This window comes from Athene cunicularia (assembly GCF_003259725.1).
Source record: "Athene cunicularia isolate RWA chromosome 5 unlocalized genomic scaffold, athCun1 chr5_part3, whole genome shotgun sequence".
NCBI lineage: Eukaryota > Metazoa > Chordata > Aves > Strigiformes > Strigidae > Athene > Athene cunicularia.
Window position 1 is genome coordinate 9,627,288 of NW_020799103.1, and position 27,809 is coordinate 9,655,096.

At 43.9% G+C, this 27,809-nt stretch overlaps 2 protein-coding genes across 2 annotated transcripts in view; one reads left to right on the plus strand and one right to left on the minus strand.

The window, feature by feature from the left end:
- FADS1 (fatty acid desaturase 1) overlaps nucleotides 1–1,786 on the minus strand; it is a 24,471-nt gene extending 22,685 nt beyond the window's left edge. The window contains exon 1 of the mRNA XM_026850906.1: nucleotides 1,511–1,786. Coding sequence (XP_026706707.1) covers nucleotides 1,511–1,543 — 33 coding nt within the window. The 5' untranslated portion in view covers nucleotides 1,544–1,786. The remainder of the gene's footprint in view (nucleotides 1–1,510) is intronic.
- On the plus strand, nucleotides 22–20,980 carry LOC113481354 (fatty acid desaturase 2-like). Its single transcript, XM_026850904.1, has 12 exons — nucleotides 22–537; nucleotides 6,254–6,364; nucleotides 7,848–8,045; nucleotides 8,469–8,570; nucleotides 9,418–9,543; nucleotides 11,597–11,657; nucleotides 12,133–12,209; nucleotides 12,402–12,499; nucleotides 14,097–14,193; nucleotides 15,706–15,785; nucleotides 16,808–16,933; nucleotides 18,244–20,980. Exons 1-12 carry the CDS (start codon nucleotides 331–333, stop codon nucleotides 18,293–18,295), a joined length of 1,335 nt encoding a protein of 444 aa, XP_026706705.1. The 5' UTR covers nucleotides 22–330; the 3' UTR covers nucleotides 18,296–20,980.
- Nucleotides 20,981–27,809: the final 6,829 nt, after the last annotated feature.

Consider the following 27,809-nt stretch of genomic DNA (forward strand, 5'->3'; position numbering starts at 1 on the left):
CAGATGCGGGGGGGGTGGGTGAAAGGGGCCGAGCTTCCCACAAAACAGGGGCTGTGTGCGAGGAGAAAGTGGCTCAGTGCGGGGAAATCCAGCCTAGGGGGCACTTCCGAGCAAGCGGGGAGAGCGCAAGGGCCGGGCGGCGAGAGACAAAGAGAAGGGAGGACATGAGCGAAGGCAGAGGGGGAGAACAGGGGATCAGCTGAGTTAAATCACGCAAGAAAAGCTCTTTCCCCCCGCCGGCTCAGCCCTAAGAAGCGCAGGGAGAGATTCACACATACACCCCCACAGCCCCCCCTGCCTCTTTGGGCAAGAAGACAAAGGAGCGGCCCCATGGGGAAAGGGGGTGAGAAAGGAGGGGAGTCGGGGGAGCCGGAGGCGCAGATCCGCTTCTACACCTGGGAGGAGATCCAGAAGCACAACCTGAGGACGGACAAGTGGCTGGTGATAGAGCGAAAGGTTTATAATGTCACCAAGTGGGCAAACAGACACCCGGGGGGTCACCGAGTGATCAGCCACTGCGCCGGCGAAGATGCCACGGTAAGGACCCACGCCCAGACACACGCGGCTGCCCCCCGGCTCTCGCCAGCAACCCCTGCCAGGTCCTTCCCGGTGGTTACTGAGAAGTGAGCCAGGTTTTGTGCAGCCAAGCTGTCTGCCTCTCTTCCCCCATCTCTCTAACACCTGCTGAGCACCCAGCTCGGCTCTATCGCTGTTTTGTGGGAGCGAAAAGGTTGGTCCCAATTGATGCATCTCCTTGGCGATCAACTCCGTTGAGCCATGGCAATTCGCAGCCTCTGGAAGACTGGTTGGTAGAGATTGCTCGGCTCTGCTTAAGTCCTGCTGTCTTGTCTTTGTGTCTTGTTTGTGCTGTGCCTGGAGCTCTGAATTCATGAGCAGAGACCCAAGTCCCTCTTCAGTGTGTAGCTTATGACATGCAGAGTCACAGCAGCCAAGCACAAGAAAGGGTTAACGAGAGGCCAGTCTGTGTTTCAAAGTTGCTTCTGTGAGGAGGGTGAGCTTGAGGCTTTAAAACAAGGAGCTTTTTAGCTTCTTTCAGGAGAGAATTCTCTAGAGAATCTAGTTGCAGGTTTCCACAGAAAAGGAAAAAAAGAAAAAGACCCAACCATTTGCTGCTGCTACAGCTGCTCCTGCACTGCATAGCTGGATTCAGCTACCTCTCATGTTTCAGCAACATTAAAAAAACCAACACAAAACAAACAAACAAACAAAAACCCTTGGAAAATGAACAAATTGCCTCAGAAATTGCTGTCTGCAGTTTCCCTCAAAGCCACCTTCTTCAGAAGTGCATCCAGAGAGCATGTTCTCTCCCCAGGGCATTAGCCCATAGTTAATAAAATTTAAACTGCCTCAGAGCTTTCCCGAATATGTGCATGGTAAGCGGCAGGAGAGACCAAGCTGTAACATTAACTGTTCGTCTCCCACGGCTCTTAACACCTTAGCAAGGAAGAGGCTCTGTGTGTGGCAGAATTAACTGGCAAGAATTACTAACCTTTCCATCAGTCTCCATTTGCCTGTTGTCCATGGTTATCTTCCATTCTTTTCCTTGGAGCACTGAGATGTGCTTTGGTGTTCCTGTCCCCTACCAATAAATCCTCTGAATGAATACCTTTCTCCCTCAAAAAGATAGACCAGGTTTTACTTTCAGCTGCTTAAAGCAGGCCTGCTGAAACTGGAGGAGTTTGACTCCTATTCCCAAGAATTTAACTCCAGTATCTCCACTAGAAACCAAAAAGCATCTGCTATTGCGTTTGTCTCAGTCCTTACAAGGAGGCTGAAGCACAGGTTTGTGATTCTACTACTTCTGGTCCTCCTCCCACCTCCCCAGGGTACGATGCATCCCACAATACTCAGAGCACACTCCATGAAGGCATGGTCTTAAGAATGCTCTGAAACTGTTCATCACTGCTCTGAACACTAAACCAGAATTGGCATCTGGTTTCCAGCTTCCCTGTGGTGAATAACAGTTTACTGCCAAAAAAAAATCTCTCACTCAGCCTGAGAAAGCCTTGGCCTTGACCCTGTCAAGGATTAACTAACAGGTTTCATTCTGTGTTGCAAGATACCACAACAGGAAAACTTTAGAAGGAGGAAAAGGCAATGATAAAAATTCAGTTTAACATGTTTACATTCCTAGTTCGTACATGGTTTCCATCTTTATCAGATTCTCCTTAGCACCACATGTAGTTAGGACCTCCAGCCCAGCAAACACACCCCAAAGGAACCTCAGCATCTTGTCCGTTTACCTTGGATCAATCCTCGAGAGGATGATGTGTATCCAGCTACCACAAGCTGCCCGCTGACACACTCACTGAACTCCACGTCCGTGTCAGGCTGCTCTAAAGTTACCCTGCTTGGGGATGTGTGAGCTAATTCCTCTCAGGATGCTCACACGACAGCTAACAGAGAAGCTTCCATGGGAGCTGTTATGTTCAGCCTGCTCATGCCAGTCAGCTTAGGAGAGCCCAGGCTAGCTTAGGCACAAATTTCCCCTACAGGTACTAACAACACTGAGCGTTCATTGTTTTTTGGCCATACTTTAACGTGCTGAGACAGTGTACTAGTGTGGGACACCCTGTTCTGGTACCATCACATCATGCACAGTTGCCTTCAGAAAATGAAGGCAAGAGTAATGCGAAGGAACCTTCAGTCTCTGTTTCAGAGATGTTCAAGGATGTGAAAGAACATCCTTGTCCTGACTGCACTAAGCATTTCAGATGCTCAAGTACAGTTCATACCTCAATAATATGAAGAATTTTTTCAGGAAAAGCAGTTGGAATCATTCCCACTTGCCCACTTCTTGTATGACACTCAGCTTATTTGGCTAGTAGATTGCAAAGTTGGGAGCTCAGGTGTAAATATCACATGGAACTTCCCAGAGACTTTCTTTTGCCTTTTGCTTTTTATCGCTAGTACAGAACTGAGGACAATTCCAAAATTCAGGTAGTATCTTACATTCAGGATGTATTAGTAAAGGAGATGCATGAGATATAGCTAATAAAAAAGCACTCCTTCCACCACTGTAGCTTTCTGTCTGATGATGGTAAGAGTAATCAGGAGATGTTGTTCTCCCTCCTGCTTGGAGGCTATACTGAAAAACCCATTCTCTACACCTGCCAATGACATATATATGTTTTACTTCACAGTAAAGGTAAAACTTTCCTGCTGCCAGAACTTGCTTCATGACATAGGCTTGCAATAGCAGTGAAGTGGAAGATCGGTCGAGTAGTTTTGCTTAACAACTGTACTTTAATGTGCATGATTGCATTTCTGACCAGTTCCAACCTTTACTTTTCACCCCATCCAGACAGAAGTGAGGCTTTTCACTTCAGAGGCAGAGGAGAACTCTCCCTGGAAATGTCATCACAGAGCACTTATAAGCATGTTAAGGAGACAGCCAGGCTATAGGCAGGAAAGCACCAGGTAGACAAAAATACTTTCTAGATGGTCAGCCCGAAGCTGCTGTTCTGAGTCACTCCTCAATTAATACAACACAGATCAGTGAGATCTCCAGCATGGTGATCAGGTGGTACCTGGTCAGACACCCAATGACTTTTTTCTCCCCATTAGTCTAAATAAGAGAGTCAACATTCCTTGATGCTTCTTATGTGTTCATTCTCTCCCTCCTCCCCCTTCTCCCCCTTTTTTCACCCTGAAATTGCAAAACCTTGTAGCAGGTACAGTCAGCTACTCACTTCCCCACTCATTCTGCTCTTCCTCCTCTTCCACATGATCTGCAGATTGGACCAGGGAAGGAACTGCAACAAGACAGTGACACATTTATGGGTCCAAGAGCAGAAAACGCTACAGTTACCGAATCACTGGTAAAAAAAGGCTCAAGGCTTGTCTGCTACCAGTTGTAACCTTGGGCAAGTCAGTCCTTTATCATCCCTCTGTAGAAGGGAGAGGACAGTATTCCTTAACCTCAGATGGGCTGTGGGGAGGCGAAGTATCCAGAAATTATGGCAAAGTGAATCAGATTCCTCAAAGTAGAGAAGAAAACTGATGATTCAACACAACTATTTCTTTGCATGGGAAACTCCAAACTGTCTGCAGCACAGGGCTGTAGAAACAGCTTTGCTGGCCCTAGAGTTTTACCTTCATTTTGGCACCAATAAAGTAACACCAGTGGCTAACCCAGTGCAGTCAAAAATCCCTGGTCTCACTCCTCCTGCGCCAAATCCTCATGAGTGGACCTGGACAGATTGATCCAAACTTCCCCCTGTGGTAACAGAGTTTTATTTGTCTCCTGCACCTGTAGCTAGCATTTTTCTCCCCCCACCCCCCTACCAGTGCTGCATCTCCAACTTCTCATATATCATTTCTTTAACTTCCAAGTTAAATGGCTCAGATCAGCTTTCACTCTCCCTTCTTATGTGCCTCCCACAGCAAAACTTCTATAGTCAGAGTATTCTTCTGAAGCTCAATCCAAAGTCTTGGAATAAGGTGAAAGTTTCTATTGATTTGGATGGACTTTGGGACCCAGGTTGTTGGCTGGTATTTTTGAACACCAGAGTTAGACTTTTGATGGAGGTTAACTCCCAGAAGGGTCAGCTGGACATGGTGAGCACTTTCCAGCCTGCTCTTTCTGTTTAGAGCCAGAAGTGAGATTTCAGTTGGCCCCTACTATTGTTAGACATGGGACAAAGGTAGAAAGGCTGAAGCATGGTATCCCCGACTTCTATTTTTGACTGTTTTTTCTGTACCAGTCTCAGCGTTTCTTGTAATTACATTTTTACAGCTCTCCTAGATGATTTCCTAGAGTTAACTCCAGCTCTGTGCAGTAAGAAAAGGGCAAGGACAGAATAAGAGTTTCTGACCTTGGTCAACTTTCTTCCCTACCACTATCCTTGGCGTTAAAATTCAAGCCATGCCATGTGAGAGGAGGGGTGTGCAAGATCTCACTACTAGCAGCAGATGCATCAAATATATGCTCCCATCAGGCATCTGTAGGACATAGGTAGGCAAACACATGGGGAAAGGGGAAGGAGTACAGAAAAAGAAGAACCAGGGAAATTCATGAATGCCAGGATCAAAAAGACTCTACAAAGAAGGCGTTGTCCTTCCATATTAGAAGACAACTTGAAAATATGTAAGAAAAATAATATTCCGGTTGGGTTTCCTGCTTTTCCAGCCTCAGGAGTATATGCAAAAGGATTTATTTCCCAAGTTTCATCCCTCAATTAGATTCTGTTGCTGAAACTTAACAAGCTATTTATGTCTATTGTCACACATTGGAGAGACTTCAGTAAAATGTACCCAACATTCAAGGCAGATACTGAGTAGAAAATATACAAGCAGTTTCACAAAATATTAATGGGCTTCTTATAGGGACAAGCAGGTGTATACCACAGCACAGTAGAAATGACAGGTCTTATCGCATGTACTGATAACTATAATCTCTTCAAGACTGCTAACCTGTTTAGCATATTTCAGCATAATGAATAAAGTTGCTTTTTGGTGTAGATCCCTTTCTGAATGGGGTCCTAGCCACTGCAAAGCTTGATAGCAAGCACCTGACAGCAGTTGCTCCAGGTTCTGGTATACAACCAAGTTTTTGATTTGGTTCCTTTCTAAGACATTTTACTTGGACTTGCATGGAGATAGAATTGCCTATATATATAGAATATGGTTCTAGAATACAGAAGAGTTAAGGCAGCATTCAGTCATCTTACAGAACAAAAAGAGAAAGGCAGTCTTCAGTGCCTGACTCAATGAAGAGTCACCACATTTTCCTCAGCTGTGTTAATGCTGAGATCTACAGGTCTGGCCAAAACATCCAGTAATATTTTCTGTATCTGCAGTCATGTCCTGGTTCAGTCACCACAGTCACCCCCTCTCTTGAATTGCCTCCAAGCAGCAGACTTTCAAAGGGTATTTATATCCTAGTGGGGATTTGCACAAATTCCTCTCTGCCTACCTTCTAAGAGAATTAACAGGATTTAGGTATTTAGTTGCCTAGAAAACATTTCTTGAGGTGCCTTTCACCATATGTCTAAACAGCATCCCAGATCTCACTATGCGCTTCTTGCTAAATAAGTAAACTCATCAGTCTCTAGTACTGCACTGAACAACCATCACAGAGGTGGAAGTCAGTCTGGCACCCCTCTTTCACAGTAACGTGGGGGGGCACTGCATAGAAGGACAGTGCTGGAGGGGGATGGAAATGACACAGTGAGTAGGAATCAACAGCTTACTCCCGAGTCTCATACAGTTACTCATATGTCTACTCCAGGATGCATTCCAGGCCTTCCACATCAATCCCACCTTGGTGCAAAAGTTTCTCAAGCCGTTACTTATTGGAGAGCTTGCTCCAGGCGAACCTAGCCAGGACCGAGATAAAAACGTGAGTATTTGTTTCTGAGCTGGGGTTTATGATGGGTATGTTCCACCACTTCTTACCTCTCAGGGTGTCCTCCAGGTCAGATTATAAAGGTCTCTTCACTACAGAGGGAGAAGAGTGCTCAGCACTGAACATCTCTGTGGAGCAATGTGCACATCCCAGTATAGATTAAAACATGTGTGGGAGGGAGGTGACACATTTCAGACGGGCAGTACGAGCCTTTCCTTTCCCTCAGAGCTACCAACAGCTCTGTCTGTGGTATCATGTGGTAATCATGTCCCAAACAGCTCTGTCTGTGGTATCTGTCTGTGGTAATCATGTCCCATTTCTAGCAACCCATTCCAGGTGCCCAGGCTGGACTGATCCCACACGGAAGGGAAATGTGAACTAGGAAATGAGGACCAGTTCTTGTGACTGGAGTCCCTTCTGCTATTCCTTCTCTGGTGACCAAGCTCTAAAACACATGTCATCACTGGCCTGTTATGGGGGAAGCGGGGCAAAGAAGTCTGAAGAGACTTCTTTGAAGAAGTCTCAAAAGACTTCCAAACAAGTTGCTCACCACCTCAACAAGACTTCACTCCCTTTGACTGTTCTGCCACTCCCTTTGACAGATTACTCCCAGGGAAATATCTCTTTGAGACTCAAACTGGCTTATCCCACTGAGCCCAGTACCAGCAAAGCTCTGGGGAGCAGCTGCATTTGTGCCACACATGGCACGAGCAGTAGGCACCGATGGGTGAGGTGAACCAGATTCTCATTTCGGTGGCTGTTCTTAAGCAGCAGCAACCCAGCAAGTACCTTTTCCACCCACCCTGCATCCTCAGGGCAGCTCTATCCCTCCCAGACAGTTCATTCATTATTCAGGCACAGTGCATGGCATGACTAGCTCTTGCCACGAAACTCAATCCCATCCCGTTGTTTGTGACGGGCCATGATTATGATACATCTGTATCACCCACAATAGAAGAGACGATGCAAACCCGCATTAACTCGGGAATGCTCTTCATGAGTGATTGCACAGTGGCTGACCCACATATTAAATAGATGACAGGAGCTCTGATATTGGGTGCTCCTCATCAGAGCTCTGGAATTATGCATAAGTGATAGGACTGAAATATCTCCTCCTCCAGCTGCCTCTTTAATACTTGTAAAGCTCATTCAGACGAGAGTCATCAGCTGATGTAACTCTCAACAGAGCCAGGTAGTGCTGCTGATTCACAGCGGCAGGCTTGAATTACTCTCCTAGCTCAAGGTGCAAAAGGTCAAGATGTGGGCTCAGACCAGCCAGGATGTTTATTCATAGGAAAGTGTGATGAAAAGCCAGAATACAGGGTGAATATTGAGGCAGGTCCTTCCTCACTTCTGGAGTAGCCAACCAGTGCAAGAAACAGCCAGGGTCCTTAGGATGGAACTTGGCCTTCCTTCCCCAGACACATTCAGACTTAGTTATAAGCTGCATACTGTGCCTTGCATGTCTATTTTGCAGTCCCAACTGGTGGAGGATTTCCGGACCCTGAGGAAGACAGCAGAGGACATGAACTTATTCAGAGCAAATCCTTTGTTCTTCTCTCTTTACTTGGGCCATATTATTGCAATGGAAGTTTTGGCTTGGTTAATGGTTTCATACTTCGGTACTGGCTGGATCACAACTCTCATCCTCGCTTGCATCCTTACAACTTCCCAGGTGAGAAGCAGTAGGCATAGCATCCTGGCTACACAAATCACTCAGGAGAAGGCCAGTGTGCACTGAACTTTTCATATTAGATAAATTAATGCTGCAAAATATTCACAGCAGTGAAAAATATTCACAACGCACCTGAGACTGTGGTGCCTTCTGGCCACCCCTACCTGCTGCTGATTATGGCTCACACATTTTTCTCACCTCTTTGGCCTTTCCTTCCACATGTTGGTGGACTTGGTAGTGTTAGGTTTATGTAAGGGTCTTTTCCAACGTAAATGATTCTATGTTCCCCTCCAGAATGAAAACAGAGATCTTCACCTTCTCACTTCAATTAATCCCCTCTCTTCCTCACACTCACAACTTGCCTTCTATGTTTAACTCTGACTTCAAACAGCTTTCTAACTACTTGATTTCCCTTCATCCCAGGCCCAGGCAGGGTGGCTGCAGCATGATTTTGGACACCTCTCTGTCTTTAAGAAGTCTTCCTGGAACCACATTGTCCACAAGTTTATCATTGGACACCTGAAGGTAAAGGACATTACGGACCCCGGGGTACTGTGGAAACAACTGCAGCCACTTTGGCTATGTTAAAGCAGGGAACTGCAGCTCTAAGCCTTTCCAAGTGAACAGCTGCACAGAGAAGTTACTGACTATTGCACAGAAGAGATAAGAGACTGTATCATAGCTGGTACAGACCACAATGGTTCCACAAGCTTCAGTGGAACTGCACCAATTTATAGCAGCTGAGGACAAAGCTTATTAAATTGCATAAAACCCTATTTTAACATCCTGTCATATTTTAAGCATGCACTCCACTAAGGCATAATAGTTTTCAAATGTCCCATCTTCCTACATCCCATCCATTCAAAATGCCTTCAGAACTTCTGTCCTGGGCAGTCCAGGCATTTCAGCACCCACCTCCAGTAGGAATTTATAGAGCATGGGACATAGCTTTGCCCATTCTCCCAAACCCACCTTGTCTTGCCTGGTTCCTCACAGGCAGTATAAGTGGTGGACTTGGCAGTGTTAGGTTAATAGTTGGACTGATGATCTTCAAGGTCTTTTCCAACCTAAATAATTCTATGATTCCACGATTCAGCTTCACATGTAGGAAGCCATAGTGACACGTGACTCAAGAGTATATTTATTCCCTCTTCTTTCAATGTGGATGATCCTTAGCGAGGGCAAAGCAGCCCTCTGAAACCAGGAGTCTCACAGCAGCTGACAGCTGAGCCACTTCCTCTTATTGCTATTTCAAAAGTCTGGCCATAACCTGAGTTGTACTGTTTTGGTTTATATAAATGAATGGGTAATCCTACCATTAGAGGAACTGTAGTTTCCCACAGATGAACTCTTCGTTCTTGTATCTGCCCAGGGTGCCTCTGCAAACTGGTGGAACCATCGTCACTTCCAACACCATGCCAAGCCCAACATATTCAAGAAGGACCCAGACGTGAACATGCTGCATATTTTTGTCCTCGGAGATACGCAGCCTGTTGAGGTAAGGCAAAGTGGGTAAAACATGGAAAACCATTCTCCTAAAGGGCTTCAGAGAATGCTTGTGCAAAACCAGGAGTTAGCCAGTATTGGCAGACATGACTTACACAGTCAAGACTTCCAGGAATGCTAAAAAAGGAAATGCTTCATCCAGGGATTTAATCTGACTGTGTTGTCTGACAGGAGTTTGGCCATCACATCCTCCCTAACCTTGGACTGAAAAGCAAGGCTGACTATATAATTCACTATCTATTTCCTATACTGTCAGGAGAAAGTGTTTTGGGGTAGCTTGGGAAAAGCAACGAAGGTGGGATTGGAAAGAAAGTAGAAAGCCATTAAAGACATCTTCATCCTGTTGGCTTGAAATATCAACACGAGGGGAAAATATTGTGTTCCTCAGTACTTCATCAAGAATATTTAAAAAATGATCTGCCATTTCCACAGAAAAAATCTTCCCGTATTAGTCAGCACAGCTGTGCACCAGACAATCTCTACAAGGTCCTCTCCACTGAAGCCTTTGCCATGCAGTTGAAGGGATATTGCTCGCATGAGCAATACTTACTTTCTTACATTAACTACATGCTGCACATGAAATAACAGGCTACATTAAGAGATTTTAATTCAATCCGTCCTTTTAGACCCAAAATATTTACTGTCTACTGTATAGAAACCTACACAGAGAACTTAAACCATGTCCCATTCTTAATCATTTTTACAATGGAACAAGGATTTCTAGCTTTAAAAACAAAAACAAACCAAAGAAAACAAACATCTGCAGCAAGCACAACACAGGGGGAACACATTCTTCAAAAGTCCATGTTTTCTGAGCCAGCTTTTGTACTATTGAGAAAGTAACTCCAGGCACATGTAGGGGACATACATACTGGTAGATGGACATGTATAGAGAATGTCTTGCACACAGAATTTTCAAGAGGCAGAAGGGTTCTTACATGTGACTAAAATGAAAGCCTTCTCCTGGGGTATAAAAAAGCCATTATCTAGAAGATGTAAATCAGTATCACACTCTGGAAAATCCTGTGCCTGATAAATGGGTTTAAAAGCAGACCATGGTTCTACTGCTTAAAGGAAAAACTAAGAATGTAAACATTTATGTCAACAAGGAAAACTGGATCTCCCTCCTACAAAATATCTGAAATATTAGGGCAGCATCAGTCTATCTCAATACCCTTTCACACTTGCATAAATGCTTTTCCGGATGATGCTAAGCACACATCCTTTCAGAGCTCAGACCGGAGCGAATGATGTGCCTGATTTATTGGTGCTACAAGATTTACCTTCACTGGGAAACTGCTATGCTGGAAGCAAAAATGCAAGTTCGCAGGAATCCATATTCTCCCTGCATTAGCTCCTTGTGTGAACACTCCTGAAGATCAAAAAAGCCCCCTCTGTATAGCTCTAGATATTTCACTATGGAAATGAGGCTAGGAGACCGGGTGCCCTTGGCTCCCTCTTTTCACTGAAAATAGGCACCTGCAAATACACAACAACCCAAGGTCTGAACCTGTGTTTGGAGAAACTTCCCTGCATCTGCTCTCTGTAGGTGGGCTGTAGTAATGCAGGAATCAGTACAGAATAGCTCTCAGTGACAGCACTCTACTTCCTATCACTTACATGTCAGACTTACATGTCATGACACATTATAGATTTATGGAATCATGCAAATGACCACTGTCTTGCACTGGCATCCCATGTAGCAACTTACCAGATTTTATGCCTATCACATCTGTATTGGTTATGATGGAGATGATAGCAGCTCTCAGCACAGCCACAGGCATGGCAGAAGGTGGAGAAATGCATAAAAATGCCATCAGGTTCTCAAGCAAATAGAAACTATCTGCTTAGCAAGCCAGAAGAGTTTAAAAACTAATTTACACCCAGCACAATTACAAAGTCAAGATATTTAACCATACCAAAACACTTTTTATCTAATGGTGGGAATTTAGTCAAAACTCTCCAGTCAATAAATTTGCAGAGAATCTTCTCTTACATGTGAGTGTCATAACCCAAGCCTGAGCTTTCTCCTCTGTGTCCTGCAGTATGGCAAGAAGAAGCTGAAGTACCTACCTTACAATCACCAGCATGAGTACTTCTTTCTCAGTGAGTATCTGCCCTGCACTTTTCCTTTTTCTCTGAATGCCAGTTGACCTTTCCAGCATTTACTGTGTTAGCAGAGCAACTCCTTATGTCCCAACTCATCCTGCCCTTCCTCAGGACCACCATCCCCTCTGCAGGTCCTCAAAGCAGTTCAGTATATTCTTCAGTGATATCCAAGCTTCTTGAATGTTGCCAGCATGGTCGTGTAAAGCAAGGCAAGCAACTGAGACTGGAAAAAAATAACCTCTGTGTTAAAGGCTCCATCGCAAAAATGCATGTTGCCAGTTAGTGCTCTTCGATAAGTCGAGATGAGTGGGTGTGCAGTGGAGCCTCCTTTCTTCACCCCCCATCACCAGCCCTCACCTCTCTCACCAGGGCTAGGCAGACTTTCCCTAGAACCAGTCCTAAATCATGGCTTGCTCATGTCACATGCTTTTTCACCCCTCTGATGGCCAAAACGTTTCCCTTTGCTTTGCAGTCTTCCCGCCTCTGCTCATCCCTGTGTATTTCCAAATCCAAATCATCTCGACCATGATCAGGCGCAGGTTCTGGGCGGTGAGTGAAATGTTCCCTCGATCTTTATTGGGTCCAGCTGGCTCACAGGGAATCACGCTTGGGTAGGGAGGGAGGCCAGTGGGCAGGGATCACACTTTGCTGTATTAATTACCCAGTGTCCCTCCCATCACCAGCAAGGACACGTTATATGAGACAGGCAAAGTGATGTCTAATGTCTTCTCTCTTCCCTAGGACCTAGCCTGGGCCATCAGCTACTACCTGCGCTACTTCATCACATACACCCCATTCTACGGCGTCCTGGGATCCCTGTCTCTCCTCACTTTTGTCAGGTAGGAGATAAAGGGCATTCCCACTGCTCTCCCCTCCCTCCAGTGCCAGACAAACCAAGCCTCAGCTCTGCTGTGCCCCACCAGCCTTTCTTATTTAGATTCTCTGCAGTCATTGACCTCACTGTGTTACCTTGGCTGTTCTTTCCACTTACCATCTCCCAATTCTACCTCCCCGCAGCAGAGCTGGCTCTGGTGCTCAGCATCTTCCCCTGCCCCTGTGATGGTCCAAGCCAGGATTCTCCTTTCTTTCCTTGTTCCCCAGTCTCACACGCTGCCTAATCCCAACACATTTATGCACTTTTTTTCCACTTTGGTCAAGGCTGGACCATTCCAGAGTGCCTCAGGCCACCCTTGTCCCAGCTTGTTGGAAGGTAATTCATGAGCCCTCCTGAGCACTGTACGTGCTTCCCCTGTAAGTGAAGCGCTCACCACTTCTCCCAATGTGGAAGACTGCATGGCCTGTACACTGACTAGTACCAAAGGACGGCATTTGGTCCCACAGGAAGCATTAATTTTAGGAAACCATTTCATCACAGTGAAAAACATTTTCTAAAACAAATTTTTGGGGGGGAGTAAAAAGAAATGGCAATGGATGTACAAAAATCTTCACAATATTAGAACTTTTACCTCCACAAAATTTAATGCCACTGTTCATGACTTCAGTTTTCATAGTTTCAAAACACTTTGGACCTAAGAAAAAGAGGAGATTCACAACACATGCATTTATGTAAGTGCCTAGCCAAGCTTTCCAGGCTGATATCAAGCTGAAAAATGTAGGTCAACCGACCCATTATTTCCCAAACTTCTGTATTTTGGTTAAGCTAAAAGTGCAAGAAGAAAGGCAAAATTACAAATTCAGATCATCTGCTCTTTCAGAAAACAAGCCTAAAGACCGGAATAAGGACACTTCTGGACAACTACCTTGTCAACATACATCTAAGTCTCAGCATAGAGAAACTACTTTGGGTAAAGAGAAGAAAGTGCATTTCTGTAGACAACTGTACAGGTGCTAAAAATGCAGTTATATACCATAAGCAGAAAACAAGACACACTAATGCAATCCCCAGCCCTGGGCAGAGCTGAGACATGGCAAAGGTACTGAGAGAGCAAAGGGAAGCTGGGAGCTCCAGTGTGCTGAGCTTGACACCAGAAAGCTAAAACCAATGGGAGGTTGACTTTGAAATTAATGTATATCCATCAAGCAAGGGGAAAGATGAACACGGTTCTGAGAATATTTAAATTGAGGCTTGTTTTTTTTTCAGGAAGTTGAATCATCTTTATTTATCGAAAGGCAATAGTAGTATGAGAGATCAATCCACTTCTGAGGAAGAGGGAGAGGAACAGCCCAGTAGGATGTCCTGCTTGTTTTAATTATAATTGCGTTAGTCCCAGAGGTATAAAGAGGGGAAGGAAAATTCATCACAGAAGTGATTCGCTCTGGTTTCCATAGAAAGAAGAGGTATTTAGTTCAATACCTCAGAGAAATACTTTCCTCCCAGGTTGTGTCTCCTGCTCTCTCTGTAAACCCCGCTCTATTTCCCTCATAACCCGATCTGCTATATAAATTGTCGTGCTTTTTGCCTGTTTGGTTTTGAAGGTTTCTGGAGAGTCACTGGTTTGTGTGGGTCACCCAGATGAATCACATTCCAATGGAAATTGATTGTGAGAAGCACAGAGACTGGCTTAGCTCTCAGGTAACTGGGAGGGGAAAGAATACCCCTGGCTCACCCCAAAATGAATTAGAAATTTATTCAAAGAGCAGATGGGTCACCACTATCCCCAGGTACTAGTATATGGTCTCTGCCCATGACCCCTCCCATAAAAATGTTCTCCCCAGAGCCAGCAGTGCTGAGTCAAGCCATGGAAGTCCAAACTTCTGTAATTAATTTGACAATCAAAAGCTTCCTTCAGATTTGAGGCAGTATCAGGTTCAAGAAGCATGATCTGGCTTTCCTGGGCGGTGTATTTTGGCATATGCCTATGAGCAGATAGAAAAGCCCTGATGAAAATCAAAACTGAAGAGAGCTCAGTATGTTTCTAAAATCTTTCATTTCAGTCCTTATTGCTGAAATATAATCGGCTGCTTTCTACAACTTTTTACCTGGTCAGACAAATCCACCCTGCTAAAAGGATACCTCTTACTTACAGTGGTCCAAGCCCTATTCAGACCTAGAGGATAATAAAAGCAACTTTGACACTGGCTCTATGAATCTGGTATAACTTACCACAGAGAAGAAAGCATCTCAAAGCATCTCATGTGTTGATTAGTATAATTAGTATTTGTAGTTGTTAATGGGGCCTTGAAGGTGAGCTGTCAATGTGTGACAGCCAATTTCTCTCTCTCATGCTAAAAGCACTAAAAAAAAAAAAAAAGTAAGCATTTGTTTTATATTAAGCATGTGAATAGATTCACTGAAATCATGGGAGTGTTCAGATGTTCACCTTAAGCTTTTGCTTAAGCACTTTATGCAACTGGAATTTGCAGCCAGAGAGAGATTGTGGGAGTGAGACATTTGGGGAGGGGGATAATGAGAGAGATGGGATGGAGAGAGAAGATGTATATAGGATAGAGGGAGATAAGCCTCCTTGACACTGATACGGTTTTATGATGCATCCTGGGGAGGTGAGGAGAGTATATCTCCTATGGTTACTATGTAGAAATCACACCTTAGCCAGAGTGTAAGAGGATTTTGAGAAAAAACTACCTAATTTTACAGTCATTACTAGCTAGAGTAGCTAAGAAATATTTCCAGAATCTTCAGACCTTGCACTTAAGGCAAACTGGGTAATAACTAGACAGGACGGGGAAAACAGGCTGTCTGTGTCTATGTGTTTTTCCTCCCCTGCTTTCCACCTTGGTACTGTTGTTAACCTTCCGATCTTCAACGGGAGAAGCAGAGATTTAGGAGTCTATACTCAGACTGATACGTGACTTGGCACATATGTCCACAAACTGCCTCCTTATATTGTCCCTTTTACCACCGGTCAAACCCACGGAGACACAGGCAGCACAACAGTTGACAGTAAAGCCCTGAAGGAGCATTAAAGCCCCCCTTGCTGCAACCAGCCACCTCAGCACGGCCGTCTCTGCACGCTGACCGCTCAGCAGTGCCGTAAGACACGTATCAGCCCCCGCAAGAGGAGCTTCCTTCTGATGTTAGGGTGAGGCCTCACTGACCTTCACAGCTGCTTTCTTGCCTTCACAGGTAGCAGCTACCTGCAATATCGAGCAGTCCTTTTTCAATGACTGGTTCACCGGGCACCTGAATTTTCAAATCGAGCACCAGTGAGTATGGACCCAGAATCGTTTGGCCATTACCAGGTTGTCACAACACTGGACTTAAGAAGAGAGAAAGTCTGCTAAAGACACATGTGTGGGATGGGGTAGGATTTTTGGAGCCTACCATATGCCAATGAAAGAGAATCCCAGACTACTGGGAGTCATAGTCTGCTTCTACTACAGGCATGGCATCTTTCTCTCTTGCTACTAAATACTTCAGCTTTCTCCCTCACCATTTTAATTTAGGGTTTAATTAGGAGTCAGCAGTATGTATCTACCAGTTAAAACGGCGATGGACTCAAATCCTAAGCTAGCTACATGAATTTGAGTGTCCATTTCAGAAATTTCCTCTCCCCTAAAGCATTTCAGCATTTTATAGCATGACAGCTGTGTGGGACTGTGTATGCTGCTGGGTACCAGGTTCCAGAAAAGATATTAAAATCAGGGCCATATGGAAAGTCTGTTGCCAGTGACAACAGAAAACGTAAAAGAAACAGCTTTTAGGGTAAAGCTGACTGCTTTGGAAGTCAGCTGAGGAAATCTCCATTGAACAGCACAGGGCGAGGTGATCCCAAATTCTTCTTTACCTGCTTCAATCTTCCATGAGCTTTCAGAGGTGGGAAGGGGGTCACTGGGAATTCACTTCAGTGAGAAACAATTGGTATTGCCCAAAGGAAATGGGCAGTTATCTCCGCAGCTGAGGCTGTTTGTTTCCTCACTCCTGCTTCCCTCGCATCGGGTTGTAGTGATTTCTCTTGCAGGAATTGACTTGCATTGTCTTTCTTGAACACAGCTTTGTTTTAAGGCATGGCAGGAGAATCAATGCATTCAGTTTTCACAAGGCTCCTTGAAACAGAGGGCTGTGAAATATGGATATCTCTCTTAGCCTCTCTTTCTTTTGTCTGCTTGTACAGCTTGAGGAGAAGGCATTAATAATTAGCCCCTATGAGGAGGCAGACAGAGATGCCCATCCCTTGGGGTTAGTCTCTAGAGTTTTCTCAGGTTTGTTTTCTCTTTCTCTGTTCAAGCCTGTTTCCAACAATGCCACGGCACAATTTCTGGAAGGTGAAACCTTTGGTGAAGTCGTTATGTGCCAAGTATGGAGTCCAATACGAAGAGAAGCCTCTTGGAAAAGCATTTGTAGACATCATTGGGTAAGGTCCTTCTAGTATCATCTGCAGCTTGCAATCTGTTGTTACACAAAACATCCTTTCTTTTTTAGTACAGACAATTCAGGACAGCATAGACCCTTCAGAAATACCATGTCGATATGCTGCAATCTGGTGTCACTAGGTTAATAATCTTCCTATCGCAGTCCAAGGAGCACCTGCAGCAGTGTTGACCCACAGCAGAGATGACACGGCTTCATTGATTTAGTGGCCTAATGCCAGGTGACAACAGATGGGAAGCTGCTTCACTGCATCATGGGGGAAGAAACAACTGTTCCCCAGAGCAGCTTCTGCAACCAGAGCACTGCTAGCAAAGATCGAATAGTATTAGTAATTAGTATTTAGATGGGTACTAATCTGATCTAATAGGGACCTTTTTCATAATACCCCTTTTAAATGATATTCCAACAGCTGATGATTCTTGCTTTTGGGAGCTGGCAGCACGTCTTCAGGCTGCAAAGTGAGATGAATCAAAGGGGAATGAATCAGGTTACAGCCTGTGCTGTTTCCCATTTGAGCCCTGCCAGCAGCAAAGGGCTATTCCCTATAGGCATAGTTGAAGCCTACTCTAATAGTCCTTGTCAGGCAGGCTCTGGGTTAACGTTTCTGTCTCAGTTACTCCAAGGGGAATAATTCATGACAGAGAACATGAGAAAGTATTCTGCAGGCCAGGGATCTCCACTCTCAAACCATTTGAAGCAAATGCAAATTAAAGCAGATTGGCCCCAACATGCAGAAGAGCTGAAAACTGTTTCGAAGCCTCCTTTGATCCTCTTACCCAACTAGCACAGGAAAATGCATGCACCGCTGAGACCCAGGGGTGGTGATGCCCAGCATCCCACCACACAGAGCCCACCTCCCTACACAGGCTCTCAGAAACCATCTCAGCAATTACCTGCCTCCTGATAGAAGGATCATCTCCAGTAAACCATATAAAGCTACATTTCCAGCCTCCAGACTGCATTCTGTTTGCAGAGCTGATGCAGATAGGAAATTCCGTATGAGAATTCCCAGGGGGAAGTAGGGAAACACCTTCCAGGCGCAACGTGGTGAGCCCAAGCAGTTCTGCTTTGCTGTTTATTGAGGGCCAGAGGGACTACAAATACCACAGTGGGCATCAGGTGAAGTTCTTGCTCATCTGAGCTCTTCTTGCTCTATCTGCTATACTGGGGAAAGACATTCAGGGTCCTAAGGATTCATATTCAAATTCAGTAATGTGATTCTTTGCAGGAAAAAAAGACGACAGAGGGGAGAATCAGATGCCAAACAAACTTCTCTTGATTTTCTTTCCACAGGTCCCTAAAGAAATCTGGAGCTCTATGGCTGGATGCTTACCTCCATAAGTGAACATGAATCTTAATGGGGAGGTGTGAGTGACTGGGAGGGATGGGAGGGTGCGCGGGGGGGGAAAAAAATCACACACGTGTCTTTTACTCTCAGATTTCAGTCTATGTCTACATGCACAGTTGGAAGGGAGTTTCCCGTCTTGTCAGCTGCTACCGGTACGGGCTCAGGCAACCTGTTTAATCAGACAAATCTAAAATGTGCTTCAGAGAATGAAAAGCAATGCCAGTATTGCACAAAATGGAAGGTCGGGAGAGGATGGAGAGGAGGAGTGTTTAAAAAAAGAGCATTAATATCCAACCTTGACCTTTTCTTCACAAGATTCCAGTTCTACCTAAACCACACAATCCCCTGATTCATAGACACATAAAAGTTGTTAGGTTTCAGTGAGTATTTGCAATCCAAGGACACCCCAGTCCATTTATGCCTCTTTCTCCTTTCCCACGTTTGTGTTAAAGAGCTCAGCAGAGAGTTTAATTTTGTTATCAATGAAAAAATAAGGCAGTCTGTGATGCCCATCACAACAGTGAGCTCAGGTGGGCAGTGATGCCCACAGGGACCGGCAGCTGCTGTACCGAGATGGGGCTTTCAGCCCTGCCCAGACCCTCCTTTCTCTCCCTCCTTTCTTTCTTTAATCATAGCATCACTTTAGTAAAAGCTGTGATACTGATCCTGCACAACTAATGTCTAACCACCTCTCAGCAGGGTTAATATAGCTGTATTTTTATGACCAGCCCCTATTTCCAGGGGTCTGTGGAAGATCTCTGGGCTTAAACAGCAATACGTCTCCTTTAGGAGAGGGCCTGTTTTCTCTTTAATGAGCAACAGGTCTGGCACAGCATTATGGTTGTCAGTAATTTACACAAAAGACCAAAATAAGTCACATAAGCAAAACGCACTAATTGCTCCCAAGTGCTCCAGTGTCACCACAAATGGCCTTTTCACCAGAGCAGTTAGGCCACGTGCTGCAGAAACGCACGGTCCTGCCTGTCTGCACATGGCTGGCAGAAACCAAGCTGGTTTCTGCTGATCAGAGGCCAGGAGCCATGGTGCTATTTACCCTTCTCTTGGGAACAATCAGCAAAGAAAATGAGTTCTCCCTGCAAAAGCAGGAGCTGCCCAACCATTCGACCTGGCGCCCCCAGTCCTTCAGGGAGACAGCTGAAAACACCAGCCTGTGCTGGAGATACTAAACCTTCGGGAGAACGCTCTTACAAGTTGTCTAAAACTCTGTATTCTGCCCAACACCCAATTACCAAAATCCATTAAGGGCTTATCAGGAGATATGGTTGAACAGCTTCCAGTTGCTTCTCTAACAGGCAACCTGATCCCAAGTAAATCAAGGGCTTCAGATTCAGTTGTAACACAAGAGAAGAGACGTACCCTTTAGTTTATGATCAAGGACCGTGGTTTCAAAAGCAGTCTCCAGTTCCAGCAGCTGTCTCGTTGCTCACTCGAAGCACACGATAGGGGTACTCTCGTTATTAGGCAATGATTTTGCACGCCTCATTACTCAGCTCTGAAACTGGATCTTCTCTATCAAATCCTTGAATGATAACAGAAGTCCCGCAAACTCAGCAAGGCGCTTCCTGAACAAAGACAACCCCAAGACTGGCCAGCCACTTCAACAAATGCATTTATTCCCCCACCCCACCCTCTTTAGCAAAGAAGACAAGATTATATCCTTGCTTACAGATGAGAAATTCATAAGCAGGACTGCAACTTAAACTAGGTAATAATACTTAAGGTTTGCAAAGGGCTTATGCTGGTGTTCTTGCCCACCCCTAAGCTGGCAATACCAGAGTATCACTAGGAACGGTAGTATGAAAAGCTACTGTCTCCAGTGTGTCTGAAGCTCAAACAGGCTTTGAGCAAGTTTTCTAGTTGATGTCTAATAGCACAAACAATAAAGTCCTTCTGGATGCTGTAATTTCCCAGACAGGTAGTAACGAGCTAGCCTAGAACTGTGACTAACATTAAGACTGTCTTACTATGTGCATCTCTTCCTGACTCCTTGAATGTATCTCACTGGCTCTGCTCCAGCAAGGATGACCGCAAGCACACAGTAGCATCAGCAGTGCAATCTTTTAAACATCCAGCTTATTTTTCTGACAGTTCATATTCTTTCAGCCCCCTCCCAGTTCTTATTTCCAGAGCAAATATCTTCTCAATACAGGTACCTCTTCCTGCTTAATGCTGTCCCCTCTTCTCTCTCTTATCTTTCTTCTTCGGAAACTGCTTTTTAACACCTAGAGAAACTACAGAAAACTGGTAGCTCAGCCTAGGTAAACAGTCCTGCTTTAGCAGCTTGGCTTCTTCTTTGCCACTGACGAGTCTAGTGGAAGGACTGGTTTTCTACTAAAAATCCGAAGTACTGCCAACAAAACAGCCTAACGGTGCCCGGGAGACAGCAGCTACTACTGATGATGGCTGAAAGAACTTGAAACATTCAAGGAGAACAACTATGCTGCAACACTCTCAGAAGAAAAGGCCTGCTTTTAGGGAAATGGGCATTTTTTTTTTCTCAAAACCTTAGCACAAAATACCCAAGGGAAGAAAGAGGGAACAGGAGAGATCTTAACTCTTCCCCAGCTACCTGCTGCTTTCAGACTCTTGAAAAATTCCCTTTTCATGAAAAATGTTCAGTTGCTGCAATGTAGAAATAAAAACTGTGCAATGTTATAGTCAGAACTGATTTCCAAGCGTCATGCATTGTCTTTGCTATTGCAAGAGAAAAAGGTCTGTTCTGCAGAGAGCAGGTCACCAACCCTTTGTAACTAGCCATCTATTTTATTCATTGAACTTAAACGTACAAAAAGTTTGTCTGATGAAACTAAGATGCTGGTTACTTTTCCAGGCAAAGCCTCTCTGGCTCATACAGTTTCTTCCCCTCTCTCCAAAAAATCCCAGCCCTCTATCTTGAAATTCAAGCCGTTTCATATGTGTCTTTACGTAGAAGTTCTCCATCTTTTAACTGGAGCAAATCAAACATTTCTCTGACAAAGAGCCCTGAAGTCTGGAGTCTTGATATAATTTTATGTAGCACCAAAGTGTAATCAGGTTTACAGGAGATGTTCCAGAAGTTTCTGTAAGTTTCTGCAGACTTAGGTGGATATGAAGTTCACATGACGTTGCCTGGCTTTGTCTCTAACCTTCAGCAATCGCTCACAGATGAGTGTCCCTTTGCAGGTTACAATTAGCCATCAAAATGGTTCAAATACAGAAGTTTAGGCAGAGTTTTTTCCCAGTTTTCTGAGGACTGTAACTAAATATTTTCTCGGAAAATAATGAGGTGAAATCTTTTACACTTTCTCTCTTGATAAAGGTCATTCATTTGCACTGTAATGAGATACAAACACACACCAAAAAAATCTGTAAAACATGCTGGGAGGCTGCCAGGGTTTATTTAACCAGCTAAACCACATCATTGGCTACATGAGCACTTGGCAACGGAGAGAGGCCACGAGTTGGAAACACAGAGTTTGCTTCAGGGCAGAAAACAGAACGGTATGCAGGAAAGGACTGGCTTTGCTTCTCTTCAATCACTTGTTAGCAGGGACTGAAGTAGAAGCTGGAGGACCAGGATGGTCAAAGACAGTTGGCAGAGTAAGGCATTAAATAAAGCAAGTGCAGCAAAGGCAAGAGAAGCTTCTGGGCAGGAGAGAGATGGGCATCTGTTTTGGGAGAAGTAGAGAGATGGGAGAAATGTGGGAAGAGAACCAGCTGGGGAGGGATGCATGACAGAATGGGAAGAAAAATACCAAGGGGTGGTGAGAGAAAAAAAAAAAAAAAAGCAACTTGAAACCAGGTGTCCCATATTCTTCTAGTCATCGCTAGTATCTGCCTGGACAAGAGTTTATGCTAGAGACACGAGTCTATAAAGGGCAGAGCACAGGCGCAAAGGAGGCGGCAGAGGCTGGCAACATCCCTGGGCATCTTGTGGTGAGCTGGATCTTGCACTGAGCTCGCCCTCCCCCAGCTCTGAGAGCAGGGAACGGACAGGGGGAACAACACAGCGCCCTTCGATAGAGCATTTGAGTTCCCCACGGAGCACATACTTCTGCACACTGGCTAGATTATTATTTACTGTCAGGGTGGTGAGACACTGCTATAGGTTGCTCAGAGAAGTGTTCTGAAGTAGGTTAATGCTGTAGCCTGCACCTTCAGCAACAAAAATGAACTCCACTGCAGGCCATGGGTCTGTGCCAGCTTTGTGAACTAACATGAAATCTAGCCCCATGTTTCCAGGCAGAGGCACAGGGGGAATTAAGGGACATAAACACTCATTTTTCCTTTAAGCGTGGATTTGAGGAGTCTAAGATCCCAACTGCTTACCGAAGTAGAGCTTGGGAGGCTCAGAGCACCAGCAGAGCCTCATCAGGATGTATCTTCAGGCACCGTCACTCCTTGCTACAGGGGCTGATCATACTGGCTGGACTTTAGGTCTTCATTAGGGCAAAAACATCTTTTTTCTTTCTGTAACAAGTTACTGTGTCCTAGGCACGGCCTCTTCTAGTAGATGCTTTCCTAGGAAAGCCTTCCTAACAGAGCCCTAACATTTCAAATGTTTTCTAGGAGCTATTAAAACATCAAAACCACATTCCTTATAGGACAGCTCCTGATTATTCTTTAAAGAAACATTTCAATAACTCAAAAAGAACTTCTTTTTTTTCTTGTGTATTCTACTGCTCAATAAAATCATAACTATTTGTGGACCATAAAAACGTTTTACGTGTCTTTTCCAGTCACATCTGGAGTCGCTGCAGTGCTCAAAGAATGTTTCCTCTCGGAACACCTTCTGCAATAGAAACCCACTAACAGGTAGCATGGAGAAGCCAACTAAGCTACCAAAGACATTTCTAGGGCATGAATGTCACCATCCATGTCCGGCTCCAAGATCAAGAACTTATGTTTAAAGTCAGAATTCTTAAAGGGTCAGGGTAGGATTAAAGGGTGATTCAAGTCTGAATTTTAGCTTTAAATTGCTGTTCTTATTATTTCACAATCAGGTCCCAGACCAAGAACTATAAGAACACTGTGGAACCAAACTCTAGAAAAGGTTTTGAGATCAGACTTGCTGATTATGGCTTCCCTTGTTTTGCCTAACTATGTTTTGGGTTTTTTTATAGAGGAGCTGTTAGCTAGTGATTGTGGAAAGTCATTTTTCCACTTCACAGGGTTAAATTAGTGAAATTACTTTTATAGCATTGACTTTTACAGCATAGATAGATTTCTTTATCAGCCTTCACACAGTCCAGGAACAATGATGCTGCTTACCCTTATCTCGGGAACAAGCACCAAAAGAAAAGAAAATCTTCCTGTAAAAAGATCTGCCTGGCCATTTAAACTCAGTCTCCAGGCCATTTGGGGAGTCAGCTGAGAACAAAACTGATGTGAAAACTTCCATAGAAGCTTCTTCTAATTTGTCTAAAACTCAATTTTCTGCCCATTCGTGGCTCATCCAGAGGTATGGTAAGCAGCTTTTCTAACTAACAACTTGACCAGTGTTTCAGTGGGCTTTAAAGTCAGTGCCATCAACGAGCTTTAAGTTAGGCCAGAGGCTTTAACAGAACTGTGAGATTGTTAGTTCTTGAAAATAAACCCATTTGAACCATATCAGCAGATAGAGAAGCACACAACAACGGAGAGAGGCTGCGAGTAGGAAGCGCATAGGCTGTCCTAGGTCAGGCGACAAAACGATAGTTGGGGAAGGCCAGTCTATGGTTATCTGTTACCTTAAATCAATACTACAGTTTTCCAGAGTACACAGTAATTGCTTCATAGGTAAACTCATTCTGCACAGAAAGCACTCTATGAGAAGTCATAGAACTCAAACCAGAAAATGACGCTCCCTCGCCGCATTATTAGGACTTTTATTTGATCCTAGAATAAACACATTCCCCTAATACAAACACGGAGAGCTCTTACACAAAAATAAACTGCTACAAACTGATATATCAACTGGCTTTCTTCCCTGGGAGTACAATCTCTTCCCAGAACCTCTGAGCATCCAAACACAACATAGCTTGAACTTCTGAGCATCCCAATGCAACGTGGCCTGAAGGGGACCAAGGACCTGATAGTTCTGAGTTCACATTCTGCCTTAAGATGCCAACACTTCAGCCACGTCTCTCAGCCATGCTAAAACCCTTGCTGCTTTTACACAGGGCTAGTACCTCTGCTGGTAACCCATGGGCATTACTTGAAATGCACCAAGTTGGACAGTTTTGCAAGTTTTTCTTCCATCAGCTTAGGCTCTGCTTATCCACAGTTCAGCTCCTCCCTCAGCTGGGAATTTGGGAAACATACTGCCACTGTGAACCCAGTAGCACAAGTGGTTGGGGTGTCTTTTTTTATTTTATCTGACTTTGTCAGCAAGTTGTAACTAAATTTTCCATGGGGTAGCTGAAATTAAGCCTGAATTTCAATTCCCTCTCTCTCTTGAAATTAGCATAAGGCATGAAAACAACATAAAATGCACCTCATATTCTTTTGTTAAATGCTCATATGCCAGGCATTGAGACCATTGGTTCCAACTGTATTTTAAAGCTACATAAGAGCCTAAAAAATAGAGGAATTTATGATTGGCAAGGTCTATAAAGAAGGCTTCATCCATGAGCAATATTGCTTTAAAAAAAAAAAAAAGTTTTACTCTGCAGTGGCCCAATTCCAGATGTGTCAGGAAACTGTATGTTTCACAACATACCTAGTAGGCAGCACCAGCATGATAAGAAATGTGTCCATGGTGCTCACACATACAGTTTTTACCCAGGTAGTGCAAGGTCCGTTGTCACATAGCTCCCTCCTTGCAACAGGTTTTGTAAATCAGAAAAGTCAATGACAAGTTCAGACTCTGAAAAAACGAAATTTTTAGTTCAGCATTTGTGTTGGGGTTATGTTATCATATTGGCAGCTTGAAAAATCTCAATTCCTCAGATATAATATAGAAACATTTCCATTTTATATTTCCATAATATAGAAACATTTTCCATTACTGTGTCCTACTTGTACTGTCCCTCTCTAGCCTCTTCACAGTTTCTACAGAATAGGGTAGAGGTGAAGGTGCCAGCCTCTTGTAAGGCAAGTATTTCATTCACATTTCCAGACAGAGAATCATCATTTGTTTGAAAACCATGTTATAAATGGTATTAAGGGAATAATACAAACTTCCAGAATTCACAAGCAAGCTGGGAGGTGAATCATTCCCCCTTGGCAACCTTAGCACTGCCCTGGGACAGATCTATTTAACACAGCATGATTTTCCTTTGCATAGCGTGGTGCACACCACTTCCAGCATCCCAGAAATTTCACCATACAGGCACACCACAGTCTGGATCAAGATGTCATTCCTCTTCTCCAGGAAGACATTAAGATCCTCCATGACCCCCAGACACGTCAGTTGTTTAACAATCTGAAATCACTTTCTACTGAGTGTTTTTTTTAGAAGCACCACAATCCCCAGCCACCACAGGAACCCAGTGATTCAGCTCGAGGGAGTAACGATCAAGCCAGGAGCTTAGCCAGGAAGGGCAAGACACACAAGGAACGTTTTGCAGAATTCTGACTTCGGCAAGGAGCAGGCAAGACATTACGGAGTCCTTTCAGAAAGGTGGTAAGAAGCCTTTTGCTGATGAATGAGACAGGGAGAAGGAAATAATGATGAAAAGGTGTCATTTGTATACAGAAGTTATTATTATCACATTTTGCTTGCTGACAGAATAGGTGTGGGCTTTGTTTCCTAAACACTGGCCAGAAACAACAAGAAAACAGTTACTTCAATAAGAGCTACGGGATACAATTCAGAGTAAGAAATCTGCTGAGTCTGAACATAAATACATGACTGAGGTTGTGGTGTAGGTGATTTATCTTTTCTACAAAGGAATATTTTCTACATGGACTATGGATTGGTCCATGAATTGCCTAAATTCACCTTATTTCTTTGAGCAACAGCAGTGTAAAGCTGAGAATCTGAGTCATATAAAAGGTTTCATTTAAAAACAGTCTTCTGTAATCCTGAATAAAGATATGTAGCAGACATCCAGTTCTATGTGGGTTTATAGGAAAATACAGTGATAGTAGCCCAAAAGTTCCAGATCCAGGAGAACAGCTTCAATATCTTTACCATATACTTCATTTTCTTCTATAAATGTAAAAGGACCAAAGTTTCAGTCCAATTATCACTATGGCATATCAGTTATGTTAACAAACACAAATAGATTTATGAGCAGTGCATTATCAATTTTTTTTAATTAAGTTTTTTTCATAAAGTCACTCCACCTCCTTAAAGAACATTCAGCCTTGTGCTAAGAACCAACATTAGATATCAGTAAAATTAACTACTGGAAATGGGAGGAGAGATGGAAATCCTGTTGGCAAGCATAACTCAAGGGAAACAACTACTAAAATTCATTCCAGCAAAAAACCAACCATAAACACCCAACTCATCATGTATATGGAAAGTTAAGGTTGTTTCCTGAAATACCACGGTGCAAGTTTGATGATTATGGATCTGATAAATTGACTTTCATGGTAACAAGTGTTGTATGCAGACAGCTACATAAAACTGAACCATAAAACTATTTAATGTTCCAACTTTTTACCTCCAGTCAATATCTTTTCCAGACTCAGTGAAAGAATGGGCTCCATCAATCAAGCATTAGAATCAAAGCCTTCTCTAGTCGCTGAATCAAGTCCTGGATTACAGCTTTGCTCTGAATCAAGATGCCTTTCCTAGCACATCAGGGAGACAAACTGTCCATCAGTCTGCTGCAGAATTAGACAGCCTATGTACCCAGGGGATAAGCAGAAACCCCAAGAGGAAAAAAAAAAACAAAAACAACAAAACAAACCCCAACAAAAAAACCCAGAGCCTGAATTAATTTCTGTTACATTTCTTGATCATATTTAGCCAGTCAGCTTGGAGGAAAGTGGGTTTTTTTTCTTTGATTGCACTTGTGATCAACCAAAAAGTAAGGGTATCCAGTACTCAAGATGCTAACATGTATGACAATACCCTGCTACAACTACACATAGCGCTCATCTCGAGACAAACACTTTATTCTTAGGCTGTAGCTATACTTGGGAACTCCACCCAAGTGGGCAAGCCCTGTAATAAATAAAGGTGTTATCTAACTCCCTTTGTTAGGGAGATTGCTGGGTTGCAAATATGAGCTCCAACGGTGCACATGATGACTGTTTTCTTAAATACCTTGGGTTTTTGTAACAGAGCTTTTCCACCCACTGCTAACAACTGATGCTTGAATGTCAAGGGTCAAGCCAAAGAAGCCAAGGGGAGGCTCAGAAGAAATTCAAGACTCTCAAGAAACGAGTGGAGAACAAGGTCAATAAGAAGGTTCCTCATGTAGAAAGGACCACCCTTGCCTGAAGCATCATTCTTAGCAAATTACATAACGATGCAATTTACCAGCCAGGTGCTGAATTTGTATATGACAATGAGAAGATTAATCACAGTAATTGCTTGTGATTGCACTCATCCTAGTTGAAATGGGTGTGGCTG

Bases quoted from the DNA above. Each gene is read 5' to 3' on its own strand.
- LOC113481354 (XM_026850904.1), top strand. From the start codon at position 331: ATGGGGAAAGGGGGTGAGAAAGGAGGGGAGTCGGGGGAGCCGGAGGCG. The intron at 12,210-12,401 runs GTGAGTGAAATG...TCTCTTCCCTAG, and splicing joins TCAGGCGCAGGTTCTGGGCG to GACCTAGCCTGGGCCATCAG. The intron at 12,500-14,096 runs GTAGGAGATAAA...TTGGTTTTGAAG, and splicing joins TCTCTCCTCACTTTTGTCAG to GTTTCTGGAGAGTCACTGGT.